Source organism: Akebia trifoliata, chromosome 6 (assembly GCF_017979445.1).
Source record: "Akebia trifoliata isolate Shusen 1 chromosome 6, ASM1797944v1, whole genome shotgun sequence".
Classification (NCBI taxonomy): Eukaryota; Viridiplantae; Streptophyta; class Magnoliopsida; order Ranunculales; family Lardizabalaceae; genus Akebia; species Akebia trifoliata.
In genome coordinates, this window is record NC_141380.1 from 28,934,746 (window position 1) to 28,957,332 (window position 22,587).

At 36.0% G+C, this 22,587-nt stretch overlaps 4 protein-coding genes across 8 annotated transcripts; 2 read left to right on the forward strand and 2 right to left on the reverse strand.

Annotated features, from left to right (window-relative positions):
* Positions 1 to 2,121: 2,121 nt before the first annotated feature.
* LOC147400674 (Tetratricopeptide repeat (TPR)-like superfamily protein) lies at positions 2,122 to 9,594 on the reverse strand. Of its 2 annotated transcripts, XR_015179470.1 has the most exons (2): positions 6,992 to 9,594; positions 2,122 to 2,619 (listed from the first exon to the last, which is right to left on the reverse strand). XR_015179470.1 is itself a non-coding variant. In XM_086446464.1 (1 exon), the coding sequence occupies exon 1, from the start codon at positions 8,875 to 8,877 to the stop codon at positions 7,060 to 7,062; it is 1,818 nt and encodes a 605-aa protein (XP_086302590.1). In that variant the 5' UTR covers positions 8,878 to 9,591; the 3' UTR covers positions 4,049 to 7,059. The 2 variants fall into 2 exon arrangements, 1 of the variants encoding a protein (XP_086302590.1); XM_086446464.1 differs by lacking the exon at positions 2,122 to 2,619 and having other exon boundaries at positions 4,049 to 9,591.
* Positions 2,602 to 4,480, forward strand: LOC147400675 (NAC domain-containing protein 68-like). Its single transcript, XM_086446470.1, has 3 exons — positions 2,602 to 2,897; positions 2,989 to 3,272; positions 3,548 to 4,480. The coding sequence occupies exons 1-3, from the start codon at positions 2,720 to 2,722 to the stop codon at positions 3,944 to 3,946; spliced, it is 861 nt and encodes a 286-aa protein (XP_086302596.1). The 5' UTR covers positions 2,602 to 2,719; the 3' UTR covers positions 3,947 to 4,480.
* A 2,678-nt stretch (positions 9,595 to 12,272) lies between the features above and the next one.
* Positions 12,273 to 13,882, reverse strand: LOC147400676 (hyccin). Its single transcript, XM_086446465.1, has one exon. The coding sequence runs from the start codon at positions 13,441 to 13,443 to the stop codon at positions 12,334 to 12,336; it is 1,110 nt and encodes a 369-aa protein (XP_086302591.1). The 5' UTR covers positions 13,444 to 13,882; the 3' UTR covers positions 12,273 to 12,333.
* Positions 13,883 to 14,009: 127 nt separating this feature from the next.
* On the forward strand, positions 14,010 to 20,386 carry LOC147400677 (uncharacterized). 4 transcript variants are annotated; one of them, XM_086446466.1, is made up of 6 exons: positions 14,010 to 14,156; positions 15,808 to 15,906; positions 17,375 to 17,551; positions 18,896 to 18,994; positions 19,094 to 19,336; positions 19,728 to 20,386. In XM_086446466.1, exons 1-6 carry the CDS (start codon positions 14,112 to 14,114, stop codon positions 20,151 to 20,153), a joined length of 1,089 nt encoding a protein of 362 aa, XP_086302592.1. In that variant the 5' UTR covers positions 14,010 to 14,111; the 3' UTR covers positions 20,154 to 20,386. The 4 variants fall into 4 exon arrangements, with proteins under 4 accessions (XP_086302592.1, XP_086302593.1, XP_086302595.1 ...); XM_086446467.1 differs by lacking the exon at positions 14,010 to 14,156 and adding an exon at positions 14,163 to 14,361; XM_086446469.1 differs by lacking the exon at positions 14,010 to 14,156 and adding an exon at positions 14,163 to 14,361 and having other exon boundaries at positions 15,838 to 15,906.
* The last annotated feature ends 2,201 nt before the right edge of the window (positions 20,387 to 22,587 follow it).

Consider the following 22,587-nt stretch of genomic DNA (forward strand, 5'->3'; position numbering starts at 1 on the left):
CTTGTCAACTCATCCGAGCTCTCTACGCTGACGTTAGCAATGACGAAAACGAATTAACGATTGTCGTTAGCGATGACGTCATTCAATCAATTGACGGCTCCAGATTCAATGGACGTGGACTGTGACGAAATAATCACACGAGCTTTATTAAAAGACGAACTGAGCTCGGGGAGGTGCATTTGGGAATTGGGAGTAATTAATTTACGAACACCTCCATAAGGAGTACGTCATCCACATCTCATCGTGTATTAGATGGTAACGTAGAAGAAAATAAAAAATAAATCAAATAAGATCAAGATTTACTTAGTTCGACGATAATGTCTATGTCCATAGATAGATTTAATATTTTTTATTAAGAAATTAAAAGAGAATAATACAAAAAACAATCGTTCAACATTTTAATATCAAATTCAAATCGTGAAACCCTTGTACATCTCCTCTTCATGTTTTTCTAAAAAAAAATTTAAAAAGAAAATCCTAATCTTTAAAAATACTCAAACATTATTATTTATAATGTTTTAAAAAAGGAATTTATCCTAACTATTAAATTAAAACATAATTATTGGGATAAAAATCACACGTTAATAATAGTTCAACCTATATTTTTTTATTTGAATACTCAAAGGATTTAGCTCCGCTAAATTTGATTTTCAGATTAATTGGGTTTTGAGTCAAGTCGGACGTCCACACAACTGCAATGTTCTTCTAGATTTGTGTAATATGAATCTAAATGGCATTAATAGTACTACATTATCTGTTAACTTACACGTTCCCTCGTGATGTTGGTAATTATTTAAGATACTCTTGTGTTTTCAAATTGATGATAAACCCTTTAACCATGGGCGTCATTGTGCATTTTAATGTGTAAGTGAGTGGAAATTACCTCTACATTATAGAATGAAGAAGTCGAACATTATATATTTTTGAATAAATAAGGGTTTTTGGCAAGAGATTGATAATGTGTTATCTAAGTCATTTTTATAGTATCTCTCATAGAATACAATAATCATGATTGAAATATTAGAAGTGAATTTGGTCCGACTTTCAATATATATATATATAATTAAATGGGAGAAAATGATTTGTTTATTGGGATAAGACGTCAACTATTACGATTATGGTGATGAATTTTTTTTATTAAAGAGTATGTCATCAGTATGAAAATATCTCAAATATTTACCAAAACTAATTCCCACAAATTGGTGATTAATTATTTGAATTAGCTTTTTTGTCTTGGGATGTCAAATTCCCATCATAGTAATCAAGTTCGGATCAAGAATTATTCAATTTTTAATTGGTTTGAAAAATAAAATTGGAAAAATGGATGTAAAAAATAATCAAAGGGTTGCTGTAAAAAAAAAAAAAAAAAAGTGAGGCTATAGTAATCACCTTGGTAAGATTTGATTTCAAATCTTATAAAAGATCATGAGATCCATGTGGAATGCCAAGTTGGCCAAATAACAGCTCAACCCTCTAGAGTTCATGGCATAAATCAAATTATGACAAATAAAAAATAAATCTAGAGTTCATGGCATAAATCAAATTATGACAAATAAAAAATAAATTATTTTTTATTTGATCAAAGACTTCGAAAATGAACATTCATTGAAGTTAAGAAGACGTATTGTAGGAGATATCTCAGGACTTGTATCTATTCATTTAGATTAATGCTAGAGTGACCAGAGTGAGAGACACACGGGGAACATCTTTACGTGGTGGCGTGCGCATGCCCATAGATATATTTTATTTAAAATACGAGTAAAATACATCTACAAACATGTACCATCCACAACGTCAAGGTATCCCCTATTGAGGTCACTCAAACACGACTCATTCATTTAATGTAATTCTGGGGGTACGCACCTGTATACTTGTGTTTTCCCTTTTATCAATTCAATTAATTAGGGAACAAAAAATCGATATATATATATTTTTTTTAATGTTCTTGAAATTTTGTGATACACATCGAGGCATCGATCATTTTTTGGATAGTACAAATGCCAATGTTTCTGATCAATTGATTCAATGCACCCCCTTTTGAGAGATTTTGTTTTACAAAAATTAATTCGACGAATCCCTTTTGGGTTTTATTTATAATTTATTTGGTGATGGTTCCTTCACCTGAAAAACATAATACAATGCACACCAAAGATTCCTCAAAAGGCTCAAACAGTATCAAAGTGCACGTGGATTTTCCTCCGTCCTTACCATCCAAAATAAATGATATTGTCACACTTTTTTTCTACATCAACCCAGCCTTATGTCCAGTATTATAAGGAGTTGACACCTAGTTATATAAAAAAAAAGAGCCTGTCAATATCACTTCCCAAATAATGTCGCTTCGTTCCTCCCATAAGACACAAGCCGACAAAGGTGTGCACACGAATTTCTTTGACCAACTCGCGCGTCGGCGGTCTTAATGTTTGCACGCACAATGGGTCCCACGAACCTCTTTGGACAAATTGGCTCCACAAAAGGTCAAAAACACTGCACCTTCGGCTCATCCACGGTTCAACCAAGTAGTCAGAACCGCCCCCACATGTGACCTACCTCGTCTCCTTACAACCTATTAATATGAGCGTGTTTTGCCCACCATGAGAGTCAAAAATCTTCCTTCACCTTCACCTTCACCTTCACCTTCACAACATCACCACCCAAAGAAACAACAACAAAGCTTCTACGAGTAAGAACATTATCATCATCATCATCAACAACAAGAATGAGAAGGGAAATTGATGCAGAAGCTGAGTTAAATCTACCGCCCGGGTTCCGTTTCCACCCCACGGACGAAGAACTTATCGTTCATTATCTTTGTCGTAAGGTCAGCTACCAAAATCTACCTGTCCCGATCATCGCCGAAGTCGATCTCTACAAATACAATCCATGGCAACTTCCAGGTATTTAAACCAAATTTCAGTTATTCTATTATGTTTTGAGTTCAGGTTTGAGTTTACGTCTAATTTTGTTCTTTTACTTGTAAATGAACAGAGAAGGCGTTGTTTGGCACGAAAGAGTGGTACTTCTTTAGCCCCCGGGATAGAAAGTACCCGAATGGGTTGAGGCCTAATAGGGCTGCGGGAAGTGGATATTGGAAAGCAACGGGTGCGGATAAACCTGTAAGACCAACGGGATCCGCTAGACATGTTGGAATAAAGAAAGCTCTGGTGTTCTACTCCGGGAAAGCACCCAAAGGAGTCAAGACCAATTGGATCATGCATGAGTATCGGCTCGCTGAACCGAATCAGCCTTCCAACAAAAAGGGCAGTCTAAGGGTAGGTTTCGGAGAACCACGACTAATACATCTAGAATCAGGATTCAGAACGGTGTCTACGTGGTAAGTTTTGATTGGAGCTTAAAACACAATGGGCTTCTAAACAAACCGTGTATGCAGCCCTAATTGTTTTAAATCCAACCAAAACGTGCCACATAGACACCATATGTTGGTATAGGAATGGGACACTGTTCTGGTTAGCGATTCATTACATCTACTACTACTACTACTACTACTACTTTTAGTAAGACTCACGTGTAACTTTGGATTTTGTAGCTCGATGGATGGGTACTTTGTCGAATCTACAACAAGAAGAACAATTGGGAAAACAATAAGGAAGAACAATCCCTCGATGAAACAATGGACTCTTTTGATGCGATTGAAGACATGGGGTCAGATAGTATTAGAACGCCAGAATCAGGTATCGATAATGAACCATTAATGGAGCAGAATTACCGAGGTAATGCATCTCAAGCTCTAGTTGGTGCAAGATCAACAATGACGAATGAAGAAGATAACGAATGGTATATGGGGTTGGATATGGATGATTTGCAGAATTCTCTATCGGTATTTGGACCGATTCCTATACCAGATTCAACGTGCCAGGATTACTACTTCTCGGGTCTAGCTTCTCCACATTTGAAGCCTTATCAGACCAATCTGCTACCCTTTTGAACTCCTGAATCACTCACTATTTGTACATAGTAGAATGGAAAAAAGGAAAAAACAGGGAAGGCCAGGACTTCCTATGTGAAGGTTTAATTTGGATTCTTTTGCTTCTTTTCCCGTCGTGGAACAGATAGATCTGCAACACTCCACAAAGGATGGTAATGACAGTGGAGAATTTTCTATCTCATTTATAAAATCAAGAATCGCTAATATTTAACGTCTAGTTTGGGAGAGAATCACAATGCTAGCTGTGACTAAGTACTTGAAGAAGTTCAAAATTGACTCGGCTTAAAGAAGGCGAAGATAAAGTTAATGAAGGAGCTCCACTTTCAACCTGATCATGAAAAATCAATAGAACACTTGGATTCTTCTGCCAATAAAAAAATAAAAATTGATATGTTTGATAGAATTCCTTATCAGTGCAGACTTACGACATAATCGACGCTGTATCATATCTTTTTTCTTTTTCTTTTTTGCTATTAAATATGTACTATTAATATAATTTTAAATGCTTTTTCTAATAAAAGCATTCCCAAATCATTATGCTTCAACGTTTACTAATATAAAATCAAACAAAATCATTCCCAAATCATTATACTTCTAGAAGCTTACAATTAAACAAGAATGCATCATCTTTCAATATTATATATCATGAGCCAACATTTTCAAAGTCACCATGTTTGACACTTAACCATATCTCAGTCCAAGTCTTCTGTGACTAGGTTTCTGTTTTTGGTTCAAATACAGAAAATCCTCCACCACTCCCATTGACCCATGAAATATCCTTGGTCTCCTAGGAAACTCTCAACTTCTTGCCCAAGAAATCTCTACAACCACACTTTTCCTCAAGTGCCCCATCACTTCCCCAAGAGCCAATTGTGTATGCAAAAGTAATTCTTATTTAATAAGACTTGTAGCACCAATGTTTGAACCATAGTACTTGGTGAGATCACCAAATTTGCTCTCAAATACGTGAAGCCACGGAAAAATTAACTCTGCGAGTATAATACTTCAGCAAACAAACAACAAAAAGCTGTTACCGTGCTATAATTTTATCAAGACTCGTTACTTCAACCAAACATCACCCCTAAAAATACCAAAGCTCCCAACAAATAAAACCGAAAGCTTATGTGAAAACTTTTGATTTTCCATAGCTGTCCTCAATTTGAGAGATCATTGACCCATGTAACGTGGCACCCACCCCAAGAAATCCAATTTCTCTATAACCTCCAAAAACAAAAGATTTTATATTGTAGATGCCTACTTTATTTCCAAGTACTAGTTGATCACCTCTTAGTTCTTCAGAAAGGGCACAACATATGTTGGATCTACTGAGCTTGAGGAGGTGGTCAATGCAACGAAGTAGTTAAGTTTTTGGAATTTTCCAATAAAACGAGCTAAGTTAGTGAAATAGTAGCCAAAAGGAAATAATGGAAAGAAGCGATTTCCTTTAAGACCAATAATAATAATAATAACAATAATAATTCTAGAGAGATTCAAGGGATCGAATTCTCTTCCAATCAAGTTTCTACAATGGGGTGCTTAATAGAATTTCCTACTACTCTTCCTCTCGCTTGAAATTGCATACTCACATTATTTAGCTAGAAATGCTGCTTGTATTATGCTAGGCATCTTGACCTTACAGTTTCTTTCCTCTTAGTTAAAAAGGGAAAATTGTTCTCGAATAAAGTTTTCCTCTTGACTCTAATATGCAGAGAGGATCCATAACACCTTCCCTTCTGTCACCAGTCACGTACTCAAATATCGTAATTGAGGTTGGAGTCCAAATATCTCCTAATATTCGTGTACACTAAACTTTGAGATTTTTCTACAGTTTATTCCTAAAATTTGTAGTGACAATCATATGACCCTTCTTTATTCCCTTTTTTTTTTTCAGTATCTTCCATTTATTTCTTGTCGATTCTAGGGTCTTATACGTTCAACACCATCCTTTTCCATAGTCATAGCCTGAAAAGGTTCAGAATTTCTAATATATTTGTGGTTGTTGCACTTGGAAACCTCTTCAAATCTCCTCGGGTTTCCAAGATGGCTACCAAACTTCTCAAACATGACCCATGGTGCCAGTAGAGACCATATATATGCACGCTCCTCGAATTAGTTTATCATCTAAAAAAACAATAATATCCTCAATCATGTGTTTATTCGCTTTATATGTAAACTTATATAACAAATAACAATGAAATAAATCTTTCCCCAAGATTTTCAACTATGCTGATGTTATTTGTAGCTATCAGATAAATCTTGACCTCGTTGAGTGAGATAATGAAGCGATTCCACTTTAGGTATGCAACCATGAATCTGAACAAGTAAATGAACATATAATGTGTGACATCTCATGTTGAGTATTTTGCTAGCTTGAGTCAAATAGGACGAGTTGGCAGACCTTGAGGAAGGGAAATTTTATTTATATGATTAGCTGGAAAATTTAGAATGGCATTTTGAGAAGGAATCCTTATCGACTCAATATTTACCCAAGGGGGGCATATTTTTTTTACATAGACAAGAGAAAGTCAAGTACATAGAGATCAAATACCCCTAAGAAGATAGCATTTATATCTAAGAAGATAGCATTTATATACTGATAACTTGACAAAGCATAGGCCAAATTCAAAATAATAACAACGATAATGGTAATGATGTCAATGATAATCATAATAATGACAGTGATCCTCTCATAAGGAAATGAAACCCATATACTTAAATTTGGTTAGCTACAAGAACCAATGGGACCAAAATACAAATGTTTGAAGATGGTTAAACATGTCAATTGATAGCTTAGTGTTTGGGCCTTTGGATTTATTAGTTACAATCCATGTAGGGTACTAGTAATATAATGAGCTCCATGTACTAGTAATATACATTTGTGCATCTTACATTTCTTTTTTCAGGCAGTTCTCCAAAAAAGTGATTATTTGTTTGAACATATCTCTAGTAAGAAAAATGGGCACTAAAGATCCAAAGTTCATAACCATTTTAAAAACTTGAGAAGGTAGCGAACACCAATATATGGATATAGAAAATGTTGTGCACCTGTGCATATGAAGAGTTCCATTGCATGAATCGGACACGACCAACTTTATACAGTATGTTGGGAGATACTAGCGCTCCAAGAAAGAAAAACCCTTCTCCCGCATTACCCTTCTTGTTTCAGGTTTCTTCAGAAAATCTCTTTCATAACCCGAAGTATTCAAGGTGACTCGGGTGTTCTTGTTTGGCGAGCCACGATCAACGTGATTGTCTTTCAGCTCTAACTTGCAAGGTCTTGCCTCTTGGTTACCAGAGACCCAAGCTTGAAGCATCTCCTCAGTTTTTGGTTCCGGGAGAAACCCTTTTTTCTTCATCTCCTCATAATATTTGAAAGCTTCATCCAACTTTCCATTCAAAAATAGCCCATGTACAAGGACAATATATGAGCTTCGGTCAGGGCTCAGTCCATTCTCACTCATTTCATTCCACAACTTGAAAACATTTTCAAGCTGACGCCACCGACAAAACTTTCTAATCAACATGATGAAAGTATCATACGTAGGGTGGCATTTAGTCTTTTTCATCTGTTCCAAGAGCTCGAACACCTCCTCTGCAGTTCTAAGTGTGCGGAAAAAGGGATGATATGTGCTAACCGATGGAAAGAAACCCCTTTGTATCATCTCATCAAAGACCACTCTCGCTTCATCAGTTCGACGAGCCCTACAGAGAGGCTTGATTAGTGAGTTGTAAGTAACGACATCCGGGATTAAACCTTTCTCCTCCATTGTCTTTATGAGATTGCGAGCTTCTTTAACAAGCTTACCTTTCACTAAAGCATAAATGACGGCATTATAAACCTTGCGATCAGGGGCAACACCCAAATCCTTCATACGGTTAAATAGCTTGAGAACATCGTTAAGATTATTGGCTCTTGAGTAGCATAGGATCATAGACCCATATGAGATGCCATCGCGTGCAATTCCTCTCCTATCCATCTCTCTCCAAAACCTCTTCGCTTGAGGTAGGTTGCCAACAATGTTAGACCACCCGTTAAGGATAATGTTGAAACTCTTGGTATTGAAAGGGAACGTGCTTTCGTTACAGAAAAGCAAGTGTTCAGCCTCTTCGACATTCTTATACCGACAAAGAGCACATAGAAGATCTTGGAATTCCTCAATCCCAATCTCGAATTTAAAGCGTTTGAGAGCGTAAAAAGTGTTGATTGCCTTCCCCACATCGTGTACTGCACAGTATTTTCTGATCATGATCAAGATTGTTTGAGGAGTCACTAGAGAAGGGCCAGTCCTACCTCCTCTCATCTCGTCGATCAAAGCCCACGCCGTACCAAACTTCGTCATTTTCCCAAGAATCGAGATCATCGAGTGGTATTCACGTACAGAATGGCTGTAGTCTGATTGCTTTCCAGCCCATAGAAAAAATGTGAATGCTGCTTCCCAATCATTGCGAATTCGAGAAAGAACCTCAACCACTAATTCTGACGAAGCGGGTACACCACATTGCTCAAGCTTGTGTTTTGCTTCGGGGCCACTCATCCAAAAATCATTTAAAATACCCACAATCATCTCAACATCCCGGGAAACCTTCTCATCTCTAATACCCAATCCCCCCACTTCATATTCATCATCACCATCATTATCACTTCGATCATCATGATCACCATCGTCTGGTTCAACCATTCTATCTCCACATAGACCCTTGGAACTAGAAGAACTAAAAGAAAAGGAGAATTGAGTGCAAAAGCCGAAATCGGAAAGCCTCGTTAGAGTTTTAGTGCCATAAGGCCTTAACTCAGAAATATGGATCAAATTTACGAATTGGGTCTGTTTAAAACTCGAAGATTTGAGATGGGTTTGGATTATAAGAGAAAAAATCTCATGGTTAGCTCTTCTTCCCAGGTTCCACAGTCTTCTAACTAAGGTTGGATACATAGCAAGATTAACAACAAAAACACTATCAAATTAGAGTCCAAAGTGTTTGTGTAAATGACTGAACGACACCTCTTTGAGTTCAAATTTTCTTAGTTGAATTCTAAAACTGCTACAGTGATGGATTTCAGAAAGATCATACAAAAGCCGCGGGAACCTTTGAAAATAAGGAAATGTTGAAGATTGCTGTAATCTTTTTTCGTTTATGTCGTCGTGAACGATAGCATAGCATCAAACTCCAGAGGAAAAATGTTGAGCGATTAATATTTTGGATACCCGTGTTTTAGAAATAATGACATACCCCTTGACCTTGTTCTACTATGGAAAACTTACAAAAATGTTCTAAAGGCCCTTGTCTTTAGTTAAAAACCCTTGATTTTTAAAAGAGATTCATTAAAAGAAATGAAATGAAAATAAGAGAAGAGAAATATTATTTCTCTCCACCTTGTTTGGTTTGACAATGGAAAAACATAAGTTTGGAGAGAAAAAAAAGAGGCTAGAGTTGTAATCTTAAATGTTATATCATTCATGAGTTTTTCTTTTTGCTCCAATTTGGAAAGAAGAAAAATTGACCTTTTTTTTTTTTCTTTTCTCTTCCCATTAAACAATCCAAGCAAAGGAAGTTGAGAGAAACCCACTTTTTTTTTCCTTCTCATTTCTCTCAATCTAAACACAAAATTCATTTTCCCTTACCTTCAACCTTGATTATCTTTGACCTGAAGATTTTATCTCCTTCGACATTCGAGTGTGAAATACAAAGTAATGGATTTCTGGATAGAAAAATCAAGGATTTTTTGTTAAAATAAATATCAATAATTGTTGATTAATATTTATTTATAATTGATTCAAATAAAATTAATTTAGTTTGATATTTGGAAGTTACTTTATGATTGGTGTACTTTTTTGTTAAAGAAAAATAAGTATTTTTTTTTTAAAAGAACATTTTTATTGGTTGATATCTTTTCACATGGATTGAAGTTTGTAAAAGTATTTTTTAGCTTATTTTTTCAAATATTTTTTAAATCCCACATTGCTTTTTAAATGTTTTGGAGGGATTTTTTAAACCTATAAATAATAACTTATTATCAATTTTTTCTTCATTCCAAAGACTTTCTCCTTGAGAGCTCCTAATGGCTTCTAGCTATATGAAAATTTAATAATTCTTTTTTTATTATATATATAATATAAAATAAGAAAGAAGGAAAAGAAAGAGAAAGAGAAACAAAAATTAAATATATAATTGGGCCATCCAATTTTAGATAGGCACCAAGACCAATCTGAAAGGTGTCGAAGGGGCCTACAAAGTGCTTAACGGATTCCTTGATCCGAATAGGTGCCTAGTAGTTCCAATGGGCTTTATACCTATTGAGATTCTTAAACCAGTTACGAATGGATGTGACTTTTGTGATTGTTATCTATTTATGGAGATCAATTCTGTTAAAATTAATAATTCAAAAATTTTATACAAAAAGAGGCATTCGTGTATCCGAGATTTTGAGTGACAAATTTAATTAAAATAGTGCAAATTTTGAGGAAATATACAGTTGTGACAAAACTGGGCTCTGTTGTATCTTGAAGACAAGTTCGCCAGCAACCCATCTGCATCTTCGTGTTCAATCGGAGTGGGAGCGTCTATTATCTATAAGACAACGTAGATTACTACGTGCATTAGAGCAATTTTTCAAGTTCTATTTTTCTAACATTTTCTACAAGAAGTTGAAGATGAGGTTGAATAGGTTACAAATAATTTACCCCTGAGGCTCAAGAGCTTGAAGGGTGGCATCCAAAAAGTTGATTTGATGCCGCAAGGATGTAGAGGCCAAATTTTTAAGAAATTTGAAAAAAAAAAAGCTATTTTTTTGCCATTGAATTTAAATTTTAAATTTAGGAGTTCAGTAACCGTCCATTTTCAACCCCTTGGATGAAGTTCAAAATAGATTTTAAAAAAAAAAATTTGGATCTGAGTTTTTCCATGAAATCTAGAAGGTTGTGATGTTGGATTGCTAATGTGGTAATTCATGTAAGCCAACGACTCTTTACTACTAAGTTAATAAGGAAAGTGTTTTTCAATTAGTATTATCAGTCCAAACTTTACTTACAACGCCCCCTACCTTCATGGTATTAAGATAGCAGGTGATTAGTATTTGTACTTGATTCATGTCAATCATCCTATATTAAGATTAAAATGATTGATTATGAACCAATAAAAAAAATGATTATGTACTTGCAAATCTGTGAGAACATGTAACGTTAGAGTTGATATGCAACGATACGATAATTCCGATCTCTTTCCAAATATGATGCATGAGTTGTACCTAAATTAAATTAAGCATAACAGAGATGAGAATGACAAGATGGATTAGTGGAAAGAGAAGAAAAGAAAAAATTAGAAGCAAAAGCATTGTAAAAAATGTAGTGTGGTTGCTCCAATAGACAGTAAATTAAGACAAAGTCAACTAAGATGCACGGTTTGGGCATGTTCAATGAAGCCTTTGAAATATTCAAGTTGAAGGTTCTTAAAGAGCGAGACAAAGATCCAAATTTTGGATTTTGGATTGGAACAATGAAATCAAATATGAACTCTCTCAACATCGTTAGACTTAATTAAAGGTAGGAGCATAGTGGAATGAAGGAACAAGATTTGTTAAGCTGACCCTAATCTTTGGGATATAAGAGGGTTTGTTGTTATTGTAACCTTAATTTGAGTGTGGTTAATTAATGTGTGCCTTTTTACCTGCTACATGTGATTAGGTACTTGATTCATGCTTATCATCCTAAAGCAAGGCTATAAGGACAAGTAGCTGATAGTCTATCACAAAACATGAACAACTTGTCAAGAGTTAGAAAATGCTGCAACTCCAGTCCATCTCTCAATATGAGGCTTTAAAATTGTGCATATGATGCATTTTAGAGATATCCTAATTTCAAATTATGCATTCGGTACATTTTCACAAAGTGACTAGGAATATCACTATCTTTTCTTCATCAACCAAGGAAGATTCAAACCCAATCCGATCAAGTACTCCTGATAAATTTGAGGGTCCAACTCAAAACCAATTGACAATGAGTGGAGAGGCCCAGGAGCTTATAAAGAGATAGACAGGGCCATGAGTGTCCGATGTGGGACTAAACTCAATACGCCCCTGCAAGGGGCCAGACTCGACCAAAGGACATGGAGATATGAACTGGGTTACATGGAAGAGAGAAAGGCCCGCTCTGATACCATGATAAATTTGGGGGAGTCCAACTCAAAACCAAATGGCAATGAGTGGAGAGGCCCAGCAGCTTATAAAGAGAGAGACAAGGCCATGAGTGTCCGATGTGGGACTAAACTCAATAACTCCTAATAGTTAGTTGAATTTATCCAAATTTGGACGCTTTCTAATATAGAGTTCATAAAATGCCAATGGACCCAAATGGTTATATCAGTAACAAGAAAAATAATATAAAACAGAAGCATTAGAGAGTAGTAGTAGGATTCATAAAATCTCGAATTTCAGTTGGATCTTCCTCTTGAGTCGATGAATCCATCGCCATCTTCCCAATCCTAAGAAGACTCCCGGTCGCTAGAATCGCCTGAGGATCGACATCATGCAATGCTCTTGCATATAGACTCCTAGAGGCTTCTCGTGCTGCATCGTTTAGTTCCTTCGACTCATTTGGACCCATAAGGCAATGTCCCAATATCCTCAAAGCTGGTCGTAGAAGTTCCCATGGGAAGGGAATTCTCCCTAATTTCTCCCCACATTCCTCCCCACAATTTTGGCTCCTCACAACATCTTCTTCACTAGTAGAAACCAACACATCTTCACTGCTAGCTTCATCGGTAACCTCAACGCAACCTTCGTTCTCCTTCTTCTCCTCCTCGTCGTCATCTTCTTTAAACATGTCTCCATCTTGTCCAGCCCAAACCACACAAAACTCACAAAACTCAATCTTCGAACTTACGGGCATTAGCGACATCTTACTATAATACAATTCCAATGCAACGCCAACGATTCGAGCCCTTTTGGTTGACCTAACTGTGCCATGGGGTTCTAAACTTGGTGACAAGATCGCTAAGTTTAGCCCCGTCGAGTTATTCTTGATGGGTACCTTAGTTTCGTGATAAAGGCTTGAATGTGATAGGTCGGCAATGCTAATTGTTATTGGTTGCCCTCCTCGAGATGTTGTTTCATTTGCGTATAAAGCTAAGAGTATAGCCTCGAAACCTGCAAGTGGTTTTCGTAGAATTGCACGAGAAAGGTAGATTCCGGCGATGATTGGCAAGAATCTTAATACGACTAGTTGGAGATTTGGGTCTGAGGATTGGAAAGTATCGTAGAGCCAACGACATAGGTTGTTATCACCGGTGCCTGAATTGGGTAGCCTAAGGTGAAAGGAGATTTTCTCGGCGAGGTCAGGGTCATGGAGGAGTGAGAAAGCAGGGTTTTCTGAGGAGGAGAGAGAAGGAGGGAGGGGATCAAGTATGGGAGCGAGCAATTGGATGGCGGATTCAACTTTGGAATCCGATTCTGATCTCGATGAATCTGGGTTGGAGGTTTCAGCTTGTTCACTGTGTACAGACATTGGACTTGGTTTTGAGAGAGAGAGAGAAATTGGAGTGTTTAAGAGGAAGGGAAGAAAGTTAAACGGTTGAGAGGGAAGAATGGATGGAAAATAGGAGAAGATGGGGGAGGAGGAATAGAGCTTTGAAATGTAACTGCTTTTTGAATTAAAAACACTTCCCTTACTAACTTAGTAAGATTTCAAATCTTACTAAGAGTCTTTGGGCCCACATGGATTACCACATTGGCAATCCCACCACAGCCTTCTAGATTTCAGGGAAAAACTCAAATTTAGAAGAAGAAAAAAATTTGTTTTGAGTTTCATCCAAGGTGTTGAAAATAGACGGCTAAAAACTTCCCAAATTTAAATTAAAACTCAATGGTGAAAAATGACTTTTTTTTTTTTTAATTTGTTATTTGAAAGTTATTCAAATTTTGTCCTCTACATCCCTGTGGCATTGGATCATGTTTTTGGATGACAAAATGTGAGCTCATGACCCTTAGTAAGATTTGAAAATCTTACTAAGATAATAAGGCTAGAAATTCAATTGTTTTTAGTCAATCTATCTCACGTGTCAACCAACCATACAAGATTTTCAACAACATGGACATGGGGTGTGCACATTGCGCACAGATGCGTTTTTAGGATGATTAGAATTTCTAACAATCAAATGTCACCTGCTGGTCCACATGGTTTTTGTTCATAAATTCTCTGTTTGTGTCCATCTGTTAAAGGCAAGATAAGATTTAATCAGATTCAGATGTAGTGGAGATTCTCCATTTATATTTCAAAAATTAGTACTCTTTTTCTTTTTCTTTTTTCCTTCTATATCATGTAAAAGCAAATCAATCAAAGATATTACATCAAATCTTTGAGTCTCAGATAAGAATTCTAATTCTCATGGGGTAGGTTGAAATTCTCTACTATAGTACAGGCAAGGTATGTATTATTGTATTTTTTTAATTTTTTTCCTTATTTTTCTATAGATCCATAGTTTCTTGTGTTGAAATAAGATTCTTCCTGTCTGGGTATTTTGTATATTTATTTCCTGTAATTGGGTTTGCTTTTAAAATTCCTTTCTGTTCTTCCTTCAGTTTAAAATTTATGTTGTTATCTAAACTTTTAGTGCCTTTCTCTTATTTCTTAATTTTGTGGGTTCATTTCTTAGAATTCTTGAATGGGTTTTGTTTCTTCTTCATGTTGATGAATCTCTCTTTTATGGGTATTACACATCTTCAAAACTTTTACATTCTTTGTTCATAGGATGATGGGTTGATTTTTTTTTTAATGAATTTGGGAAGAAGGATTGGTTATGGAATTAGACACTGACCCAAATGGCAAATAATTTCAACATGAATAAATATAATAGACATTGTTTAGAAGATATCAGAAGTATTTGAATTATCAGCTATTTCAATGTCTATTGGGAGATTTTGTCGAAGAAAATCGTATTTTCTTATGCAAATGTCAATAACTTCCCATATGTGGAGGTAAATGCATAGTGCATTGGATTTCCTTTCTGCGTTTTACAATATTTAACGTGAAATTTTGTTATACCCAATTAATATTTCTGGAAAACTTGTCTGAATCTTGATGAGGATCGTAGGATCGTAAATACCACTGTTTATGATTTGAAATTTTTAGTTTCCGGTGTCGGTCCTGCCAAACCCCAGATTGCATAGCCACTAAAGAAATGTTTGTAAATGAAAGTAAAGAAGCGGCCCGTATGATTGGATCCTTTGAGTCATAGCGCTTGAGATCTTTGTCATCATTAATGTTTTCTTACAAGTTAGTTTTGGATGCCCAGATAAGTGGAAAATTAATTGTCTTCGGACCATTTGTAATCAAATTAAATTAAGTTCTTGTTCCATAATTCATTTAGCCGACCCCAAATCTTTGGGTCGGGTAATGATTCCATCATGATCATGTAGTTTCGTGTACCATTAGAACAAAGTGTACGTGTCATAGACCTTCCCTTTCTGTAACTTGAAATCATGATTTCTACTTATATTGAAGTTAGATTAACTGGCTTGAAAATAGGTGAGAAATTTTACCAATTAAGTGTCATGTTTACGTTGTTTTCTGTCAACAAGAAACAGAACCCACTCATCGAAAAAGGAAATAAGAAACAAGAAACAGAAGCCTAGAAAAAACTGTGAGGCTTTCACCATACACACACAAAGGTGGTATATGTTCAAAGAGAGACTCATACTAGACATGGCTATGAAACAGATACTTGTTACAAAAAGATGTAGATGTTCTACCATTTATAAAATTCATTTTTGTTTTCATGTTTGACTTGTAGACAGATGTCTTTTGGAGCTTTATATTCTCTACCTTAGAAATCTTTGATGGTTGTGATTAATTCTGTAATTTCTCTTTCAGCTTCTTAATAAATCTATTTTATTTGGAAAGATGTCTTTCAAGAAATCACGAGGAAGTGAAGTAGAGAAACCTTTGTCACTTGAAGAGCAACAAGCCAAGGTACATTCAACTATCAAATGCGTGGAAATATCATTCTTTGTACATGAATAATAGCTTAGTAATGGTGGGATATTTGTATGAAAATTTGACCTGTTCAGATGAACATAACCATCTAAGTATGTGGCAGGATTAATCACCATATTTTCCAACAGCCCAAAAGTACATAGTAATATTCGTGAAATATTTTCACCTCTTCTGAAAAAAATGGAGAAGAAGAAATTGAGGTAGTTCTAGTGTAGGTTGTGTTCTTATATTTTATATTGCTATACAATTTGTACAGAAGTTCGAATTTACAGATATAAACTCTCTGAATTCTAGCAACTAGTTTACTCCAAGAACTTTCAAAAACCTTGATTTTGCCTACTGTGGAAAGTTGACTTAAGGAGCTGACTATAGAATAGTGAGTTGCCGATGGCCTACACATTTTGTAAGTAGCAATGGTATGTGGGAGAGCCCACATACATTGTGGTGAAGGATGATTATATTGGGTAGCGCACATGTATTTTTATGTGTGTGTGTGTGTGTGTTTGTGGAATGCTAGCACACTCTAACCATCTATATGTACAAAAATAACTTTCTTTTCTTTTGTTTTATGATTGTTTTTGTTGTGCGGAAGCATAACAAGATTAAAGAAAACAACAAAACGAACACACAAGGTTTACGTGGTTCGGCAAATTGCCTATGTCCACGGAGGAGAGGGAGAAAAATCTACCATCAACGATAAATATTACAGACTCTCTGTCCACAGCCGCAAGGAACCTCACAGAGCAAAAAACACATAAGAAACCCTACTAAAAAACACAATATATACCCAAAAAATATCGCCTTGGGGGCACTCCCCCAAACCCCCATATGGGCCCAATCAAGTAACTTGACCTGAGACCTTTCCCTCTCACTCCAGGTCAAGCCCACTACGCATCAGGAAAGGTCCCTTTTGATACTGCCTTGCCTCTTGAAGTCCAAGTCCAATAAGAATACTTGACATCTCACAACAGTTTTTTACCTAACCTAGACCATGAACTCTAAAGGTCCGAGGTTTCATTTGAGACAACATGATAGTCCACGTAGCCCAAATGAGGATCTTGGTTCAGGCTCTATATAGTCCTTTGGTCCATATAAACTTTTTCATATATATATATATATATATATATATATATAGAGTCAGATCCCTTGACTCCTAAGAGTGATTCATGAAAAAAACACACGATCCCAACCCTTTAAATTCAAAATCCAATCGTTAAGATTTATCCTCGGGATAAGTATCTCCAAGATTTGTGTTATCAAGATACTCATAAATCTCAACCATTGAATTTTGTGTTTAAAGGATTGGGGGTGTGTGTGTGTGTGTGTGTGTGTGTACTGTCCTAAAATTTGATTTAAATGTATAGCTTGTTGGATGTAACAACCTAAGAGCTCAATAGAAGAAACTGTTGATGTTAAACAAATGATACCTTCATTTCTCTTTCAGATCAATGAAATTAGAAAGCTGATAGGTCCCATTGCTGATAAGCTACCAGCCTTGTGCTCAGATGCTTCGATATCAAGGTATCTTAGAGCAAGGAATTGGAGTACAAAGAAGGCATGTAAGATGCTCAAAGAATCCTTGAAATGGAGACTTGAATACAAACCAGAAAAGATCCACTGGGTATGCAGCTTCTACTTTTTCTTCGTTTTGTTGGTCAAATTTGTAACTCTGGCTTTCAATTTGAGAAATATCAGTTTCAATTGGTTCTGCCAACCATTTTACCTTGAACGAAAATTTAAAATTTAATATATATATATATATATTCCCCCACATGCCCACCCACACACACTCATCCTGTGCGGGCAAGTAACGGTTTTTTTCAATCTGAGGTTGTGGCAGCACATGAGTACCGTTCAATTGATCCATGGTGTTGAACTTATAGTGCATCTTAAATAATCACAATGGTAACGACCCACTCCCATAGTGTAACGGGCGGTGTGTACAAGGCCGAGGAGCGAATTCACTGCCATATGGCTGATCGGCAATTACTAGCAATTCTGGCTTCATGCAGTGGTTAAACTCTATTGCGGCAACAATATTGTAGGGGAGGCCCTGCAAAAAAAATAGCTCGACACCAGGATGATAAAAAAAACTTATGCCTCCCATTCTTATTACTTATTCAAAGCCCTAATTATGACATCCCTTCTCTCCCAACTTCACACCTTGGAAGGGGTTTATGCAATTTGTGCATCTTTTCTATTTCCCTCGCTTAGTAAAAGTGGACTTGCATCCAAAAATACAGTGTTTGTGCGACTTGTGTCCTTTTGATCCTATGGAAAGGGAGAAACGTTCTCAACAAACTACTGAATAGTAGGGGAAGCTCATCCCTCACTTCTTCCCTTGCTTGTGCTTAGTCCCTCTCTTCCTTCTTCTGCTTCTACTATTACTTATTTGTTTTATTCTTAATAATAACTATTGCATTTACTCCTAACTCTTGGTATTATTTATTCTCTGCTATTAATTCGTAATGTAAAAATGAGACTTAGAAAGTGGATATGATGATTTATTTTGCAAATTGGTATGAGCCTATAGCTCAATTGGACAGGAGTTTGACTTTGAAACGGCCAGGCCACTTCAAAATTTTGGAGGAACCCTCCTCATAACATGATACGTGGCATTTTGTGTTTCTTTCACCTCCCTACTTTTTGTTAATATTTGGGATACCTCCTTGGAGATGACACGTGTAATTCAAAGGAGAGAGTTCTACCGAAATTTTGAAGTGGGATGGATATTTCAAAAAAAATTTCCCCATTGGACAGTGCAGTATGGCACAACCCGAGGTTGTGTCTTTACTCCGTTGTGTCTTTACTCCAACAAGCGGTCCTAGCTACCTAAGCTGCACTACATAGCACCTTCTTTGTAAAAGTAAGGTTTACTCATAGCTTAGCTGCTATGATCACAAAAGAAGCCAGATACGCGTTTATTTGATATGAAACTGAAGTTATTTTCTTACTTCCTTGCTAGGACAACATTGCCCAAGAAGCTGAGACTGGAAAGATCTACAGGGCTAATTACCTTGACAATCATGGAAGGGTTGTTCTTGTCATGAGACCCGGTTTCCAGGTACAAATATAGCTCAATAACTAGAATAGAATCTAAATTTTAGTTTTAGTTTCTGGGGTGGGGTTGTGATTGTTGTCTTCTTCTTCTTTTTTATATCAGAATTCAACCTCAATAATTGGGCAGATAAGGTATCTGGTTTATTGTATGGAGAAAGCCATTATGAATTTGGGACCTGGTGTGGAGCAGATAGTGTGGTTAATTGATTTTCAATCATGGACCATGTCAAGTGTATCAGTGAAGGTGACTCGTGAAACAGCTCATGTGTTGCAGAACCATTACCCTGAGAGGTTGGGCCTAGCTATCCTCTACAATCCGCCGAAGATCTTTGAGTCCTTTTGGAAGGTTAGTATGCCACCATATTGTCCCTGAACTATTGATGTATACATCTAATGAAAATCTTTAATCCTAACCATTAGACCTGTCAACTTTACCATTATACTCTTAGATATTGTAGAATTAAAAATTCAATATATTTCGGCAAAATACATCGGAAAAAATTCTTTTTATGAAATTTCAGGAGTAAAAGTGCAAGATTTTAGTAGAAACATTTCCATGACAGTTAAATGCACAATCCAATGATTGGGATTTACGTGCATCACAAGAAAACATATGTTGTGTAAATGTCTTGTATTCTGTAGGGGGTATGCTGAGCTGCAGAGCCCCCTGGACCAAATTTTCTTTCTTAAGGAAATGGGTTTTGAATCTAAATTATAATGACATTTCCTCTTTGTAGGTAGTGAAACCATTTATGGAACACAAGACATACAAGAAGGTGATGTTTGTTTACTTGGATAATCCGGAAAGCAAGAAGATAATGGAGAAGCTCTTTGATATCGACAAGCTCGAATCTGCATTTGGTGGGCAGAACTCAATTGGGTTCGACTATAAAAAGTACAGTGAAAGTATGAAAGAGGAAGATAAGAAGATGTCTGATTTCATCGACTCGGGATGTTCATCATCAACCCTTCCTGCTGAACCGTCAATTGTGTCATTTCTCCAGCAATCCGAATCATTAACTTCTGACTATTCTGATGGGGTTCCTTCCTCTAGTGATGAAGGAGGTTCCCCAAACTTTGCAGACACGGACAACTCAGAAGATGAGAAGATACAAAGCGAGGTTGGGTGCAAAGATAGTTTTAAAGGCCATAACAGATATTGAGCCATGTGAGCAAGGCCAACGACTAAATATTTAGTCTTTTTTTTTTCAAATTCAAAGACACCTTTTTGATAGACATTTCTTCCCTCTAAGTCTCATTTAATTACTGAAATTCCTTAAAACCTCATTTGAGAGTTGCAAGGGAACATGTCCTTAAACTTGAGGAGGATATGTGATTGTGTGTTGATGATTCAAGGGCATAAGTGCCAGGAGGAACACATCTACACTTGAAACAACACGTTTGGCAAAAGAACATGCATGGCCTGTTGTGTATTTGCATGCACCTGGCCATTCTGCAATTTTATAAGAAAGATAAATTATCAAAACTCCTCCTTTATAACAAAGATAAAATACTTCACCTTTCAATTTTCTGATCCATTTGGGGTAGTATAATTACCATTATGGTAGAACTGATTTTGATTTCCATAATTGATTATGCCCAAAACAATTGTAATACAGGTATTTTCTGAAGAATGTTTACCAAACAATTAAAGATAACTATAGGTCAAAGGACCCGTAGACTCTCGAAAAATGGCTTGTAGAGAAACAAAAGATCCAATTGTTGAGATCTATCCTAGGGATGCGTGATGCATTTTCAGGATATGTGTTCAATCCCTATGGATTTTGTAGAGATTTTTTTGTTGATTTACCTCGAACATCTCAAACCTCCTTGATTATGCACTCTCTTCCTCCACACAACGGAAGGGGCATCAATGTGGTACCTACCAAACACCCTCCCACGCTCAAGTTAGAATGGTAGTTGCAAAGAATAATAACTACTTGCTTTGACCACCTTCCAAAAGTCCTTTCTCTTAAGACCTCCTGTCCTATTTATATAGGTCAATCCCTTTCCTTAACTACCTCTTTAGCCACGTCACCCCCATTTCCTTATTCATGGGGATTCGTGTTTATCATGAACCTATCATTTCTCTAAATCCTTGGGCTTGTTAATGGAAAATTCCTCTATAATAAGAAGTTATTCTTCTACAAAATGACGTGATTGATATGGTCAATCACTCCAAGATTCATGTGTTCAATCCCTATTGATCATTGATTTATTGTTTAAATTTTATTTTCACTTACCTCATATAATTATCATTCAACTACACATATGATGTACGAATCTCATACACACTAGCATGAGTAGATTGAGCATTTTGGAGCTCCAAAGCACATATCAATTGGTCATTTATCATTTTCCCATGGTGATAAATTGGGGAAAAAAAAACTTTTCATAGTGTGATAAATTAGTCATTTGTCCTTTCCATGGTCAAGGAGACCTAGGGAGGATCCATTCAAAAATTCTTCTCTTTAGGTCAACAAAGAATGACTCAAACGCCTTTCGTATTTCAACTAAAGTTCGCTTGTGCCTATAGCAAGGGCATCCTCTTAGAGGTTAAGGGGGTAAAAATGAAAAAATAAAAAATAAAGTTGGACGGATATAATTAAAAAATATGTGAAAGACAAACAATAATAAAGTTGGAGAGGTGTTATTAACAAGAGTCTGCCTATCCTTACTAAGTTAGTAAGGATTTCACCCTTACTAAGGGTCCTTGGCAACATGATCCAATGCTTTAGGGTTGTAGAGGAAAAAATTCTATGAACTTCTAAAAAATAAATAAATAATTAAATTTTCACCATTGAATTTTAATTTCAAATTTTGGAGTTATGAGTAATGTGGAAGTTTGATAGCCGTACATTTTCAAAATCTTAGATCGAGCCCAAAAGAAATTGTTCTTCGATTTTTTTATTTTTATTTTGAATGAGTTTTTCAATGAAATCTAGATGACTGTGGTGTTGGATTGCTAATGTGATAATCCTATCAGAAAAACGACCCTTAGTAAGGTTTAAAATCTTTACAAAGTTAATAAGTATCGATCCAAAAAAAGAAGAGGAAAATTACTTAAAGGACCCTCGCAGAGGGACTTCTTTCTAAATAGTCCTGAAGTTTTCAACAGTTGCTGAACATGACATTTAGTAAACTTTTTCTTTCTAAATGGTCCCTGAAGACCATTTTCACCATTTTGACATGTGAAATGTCGAAATTACCCTTTCTTGGTTCTTGATGATATGAAGCCTTAGAAACTCCACTAATAGATCAATCTTGCTCTCACTCCCTTAAGTTTTTCTTCCCAATCTTTTATATAATAAAATTGACACAAGATGTGGATTTTTAACACTCTTTTTAACTTATTTTCTATGAATATAATAGATCTAGGCTAAAATCCAAGTAAATAGATGGTTTATAAGTTCATCCATTTCATTTTGTTTGTCGTTTAGATGAAAAATTTGTGTTGGAATCAAAACTGCAAAACCGAATAAAAATCAGTTACAATGTTGACTTCATATTAAATAATATTATGAACTTGACGGTAATTTAATTACCATCAAGTTCGGTACTAAATAATATTATCAACTCAATGGTAATTAAATCACC

Coding starts and splice junctions, on each gene's coding strand:
- LOC147400674 (XM_086446464.1), bottom strand. CDS start 8,877: ATGTATCCAACCTTAGTTAGAAGACTGTGGAACCTGGGAAGAAGAGCT.
- LOC147400677 (XM_086446466.1), top strand. CDS start 14,112: ATGGTTTTTGTTCATAAATTCTCTGTTTGTGTCCATCTGTTAAAG. Junction 14,157..15,807: donor TTTGTGTCCATCTGTTAAAG/GCAAGATAAGAT, acceptor TTTCTCTTTCAG/CTTCTTAATAAATCTATTTT. Junction 19,337..19,727: donor TCTTTGAGTCCTTTTGGAAG/GTTAGTATGCCA, acceptor TCCTCTTTGTAG/GTAGTGAAACCATTTATGGA.
- LOC147400675 (XM_086446470.1), top strand. CDS start 2,720: ATGAGAAGGGAAATTGATGCAGAAGCTGAGTTAAATCTACCGCCCGGG. Junction 2,898..2,988: donor CAATCCATGGCAACTTCCAG/GTATTTAAACCA, acceptor GTAAATGAACAG/AGAAGGCGTTGTTTGGCACG. Junction 3,273..3,547: donor ACAAAAAGGGCAGTCTAAGG/GTAGGTTTCGGA, acceptor TGGATTTTGTAG/CTCGATGGATGGGTACTTTG.
- LOC147400676 (XM_086446465.1), bottom strand. CDS start 13,443: ATGTCTGTACACAGTGAACAAGCTGAAACCTCCAACCCAGATTCATCG.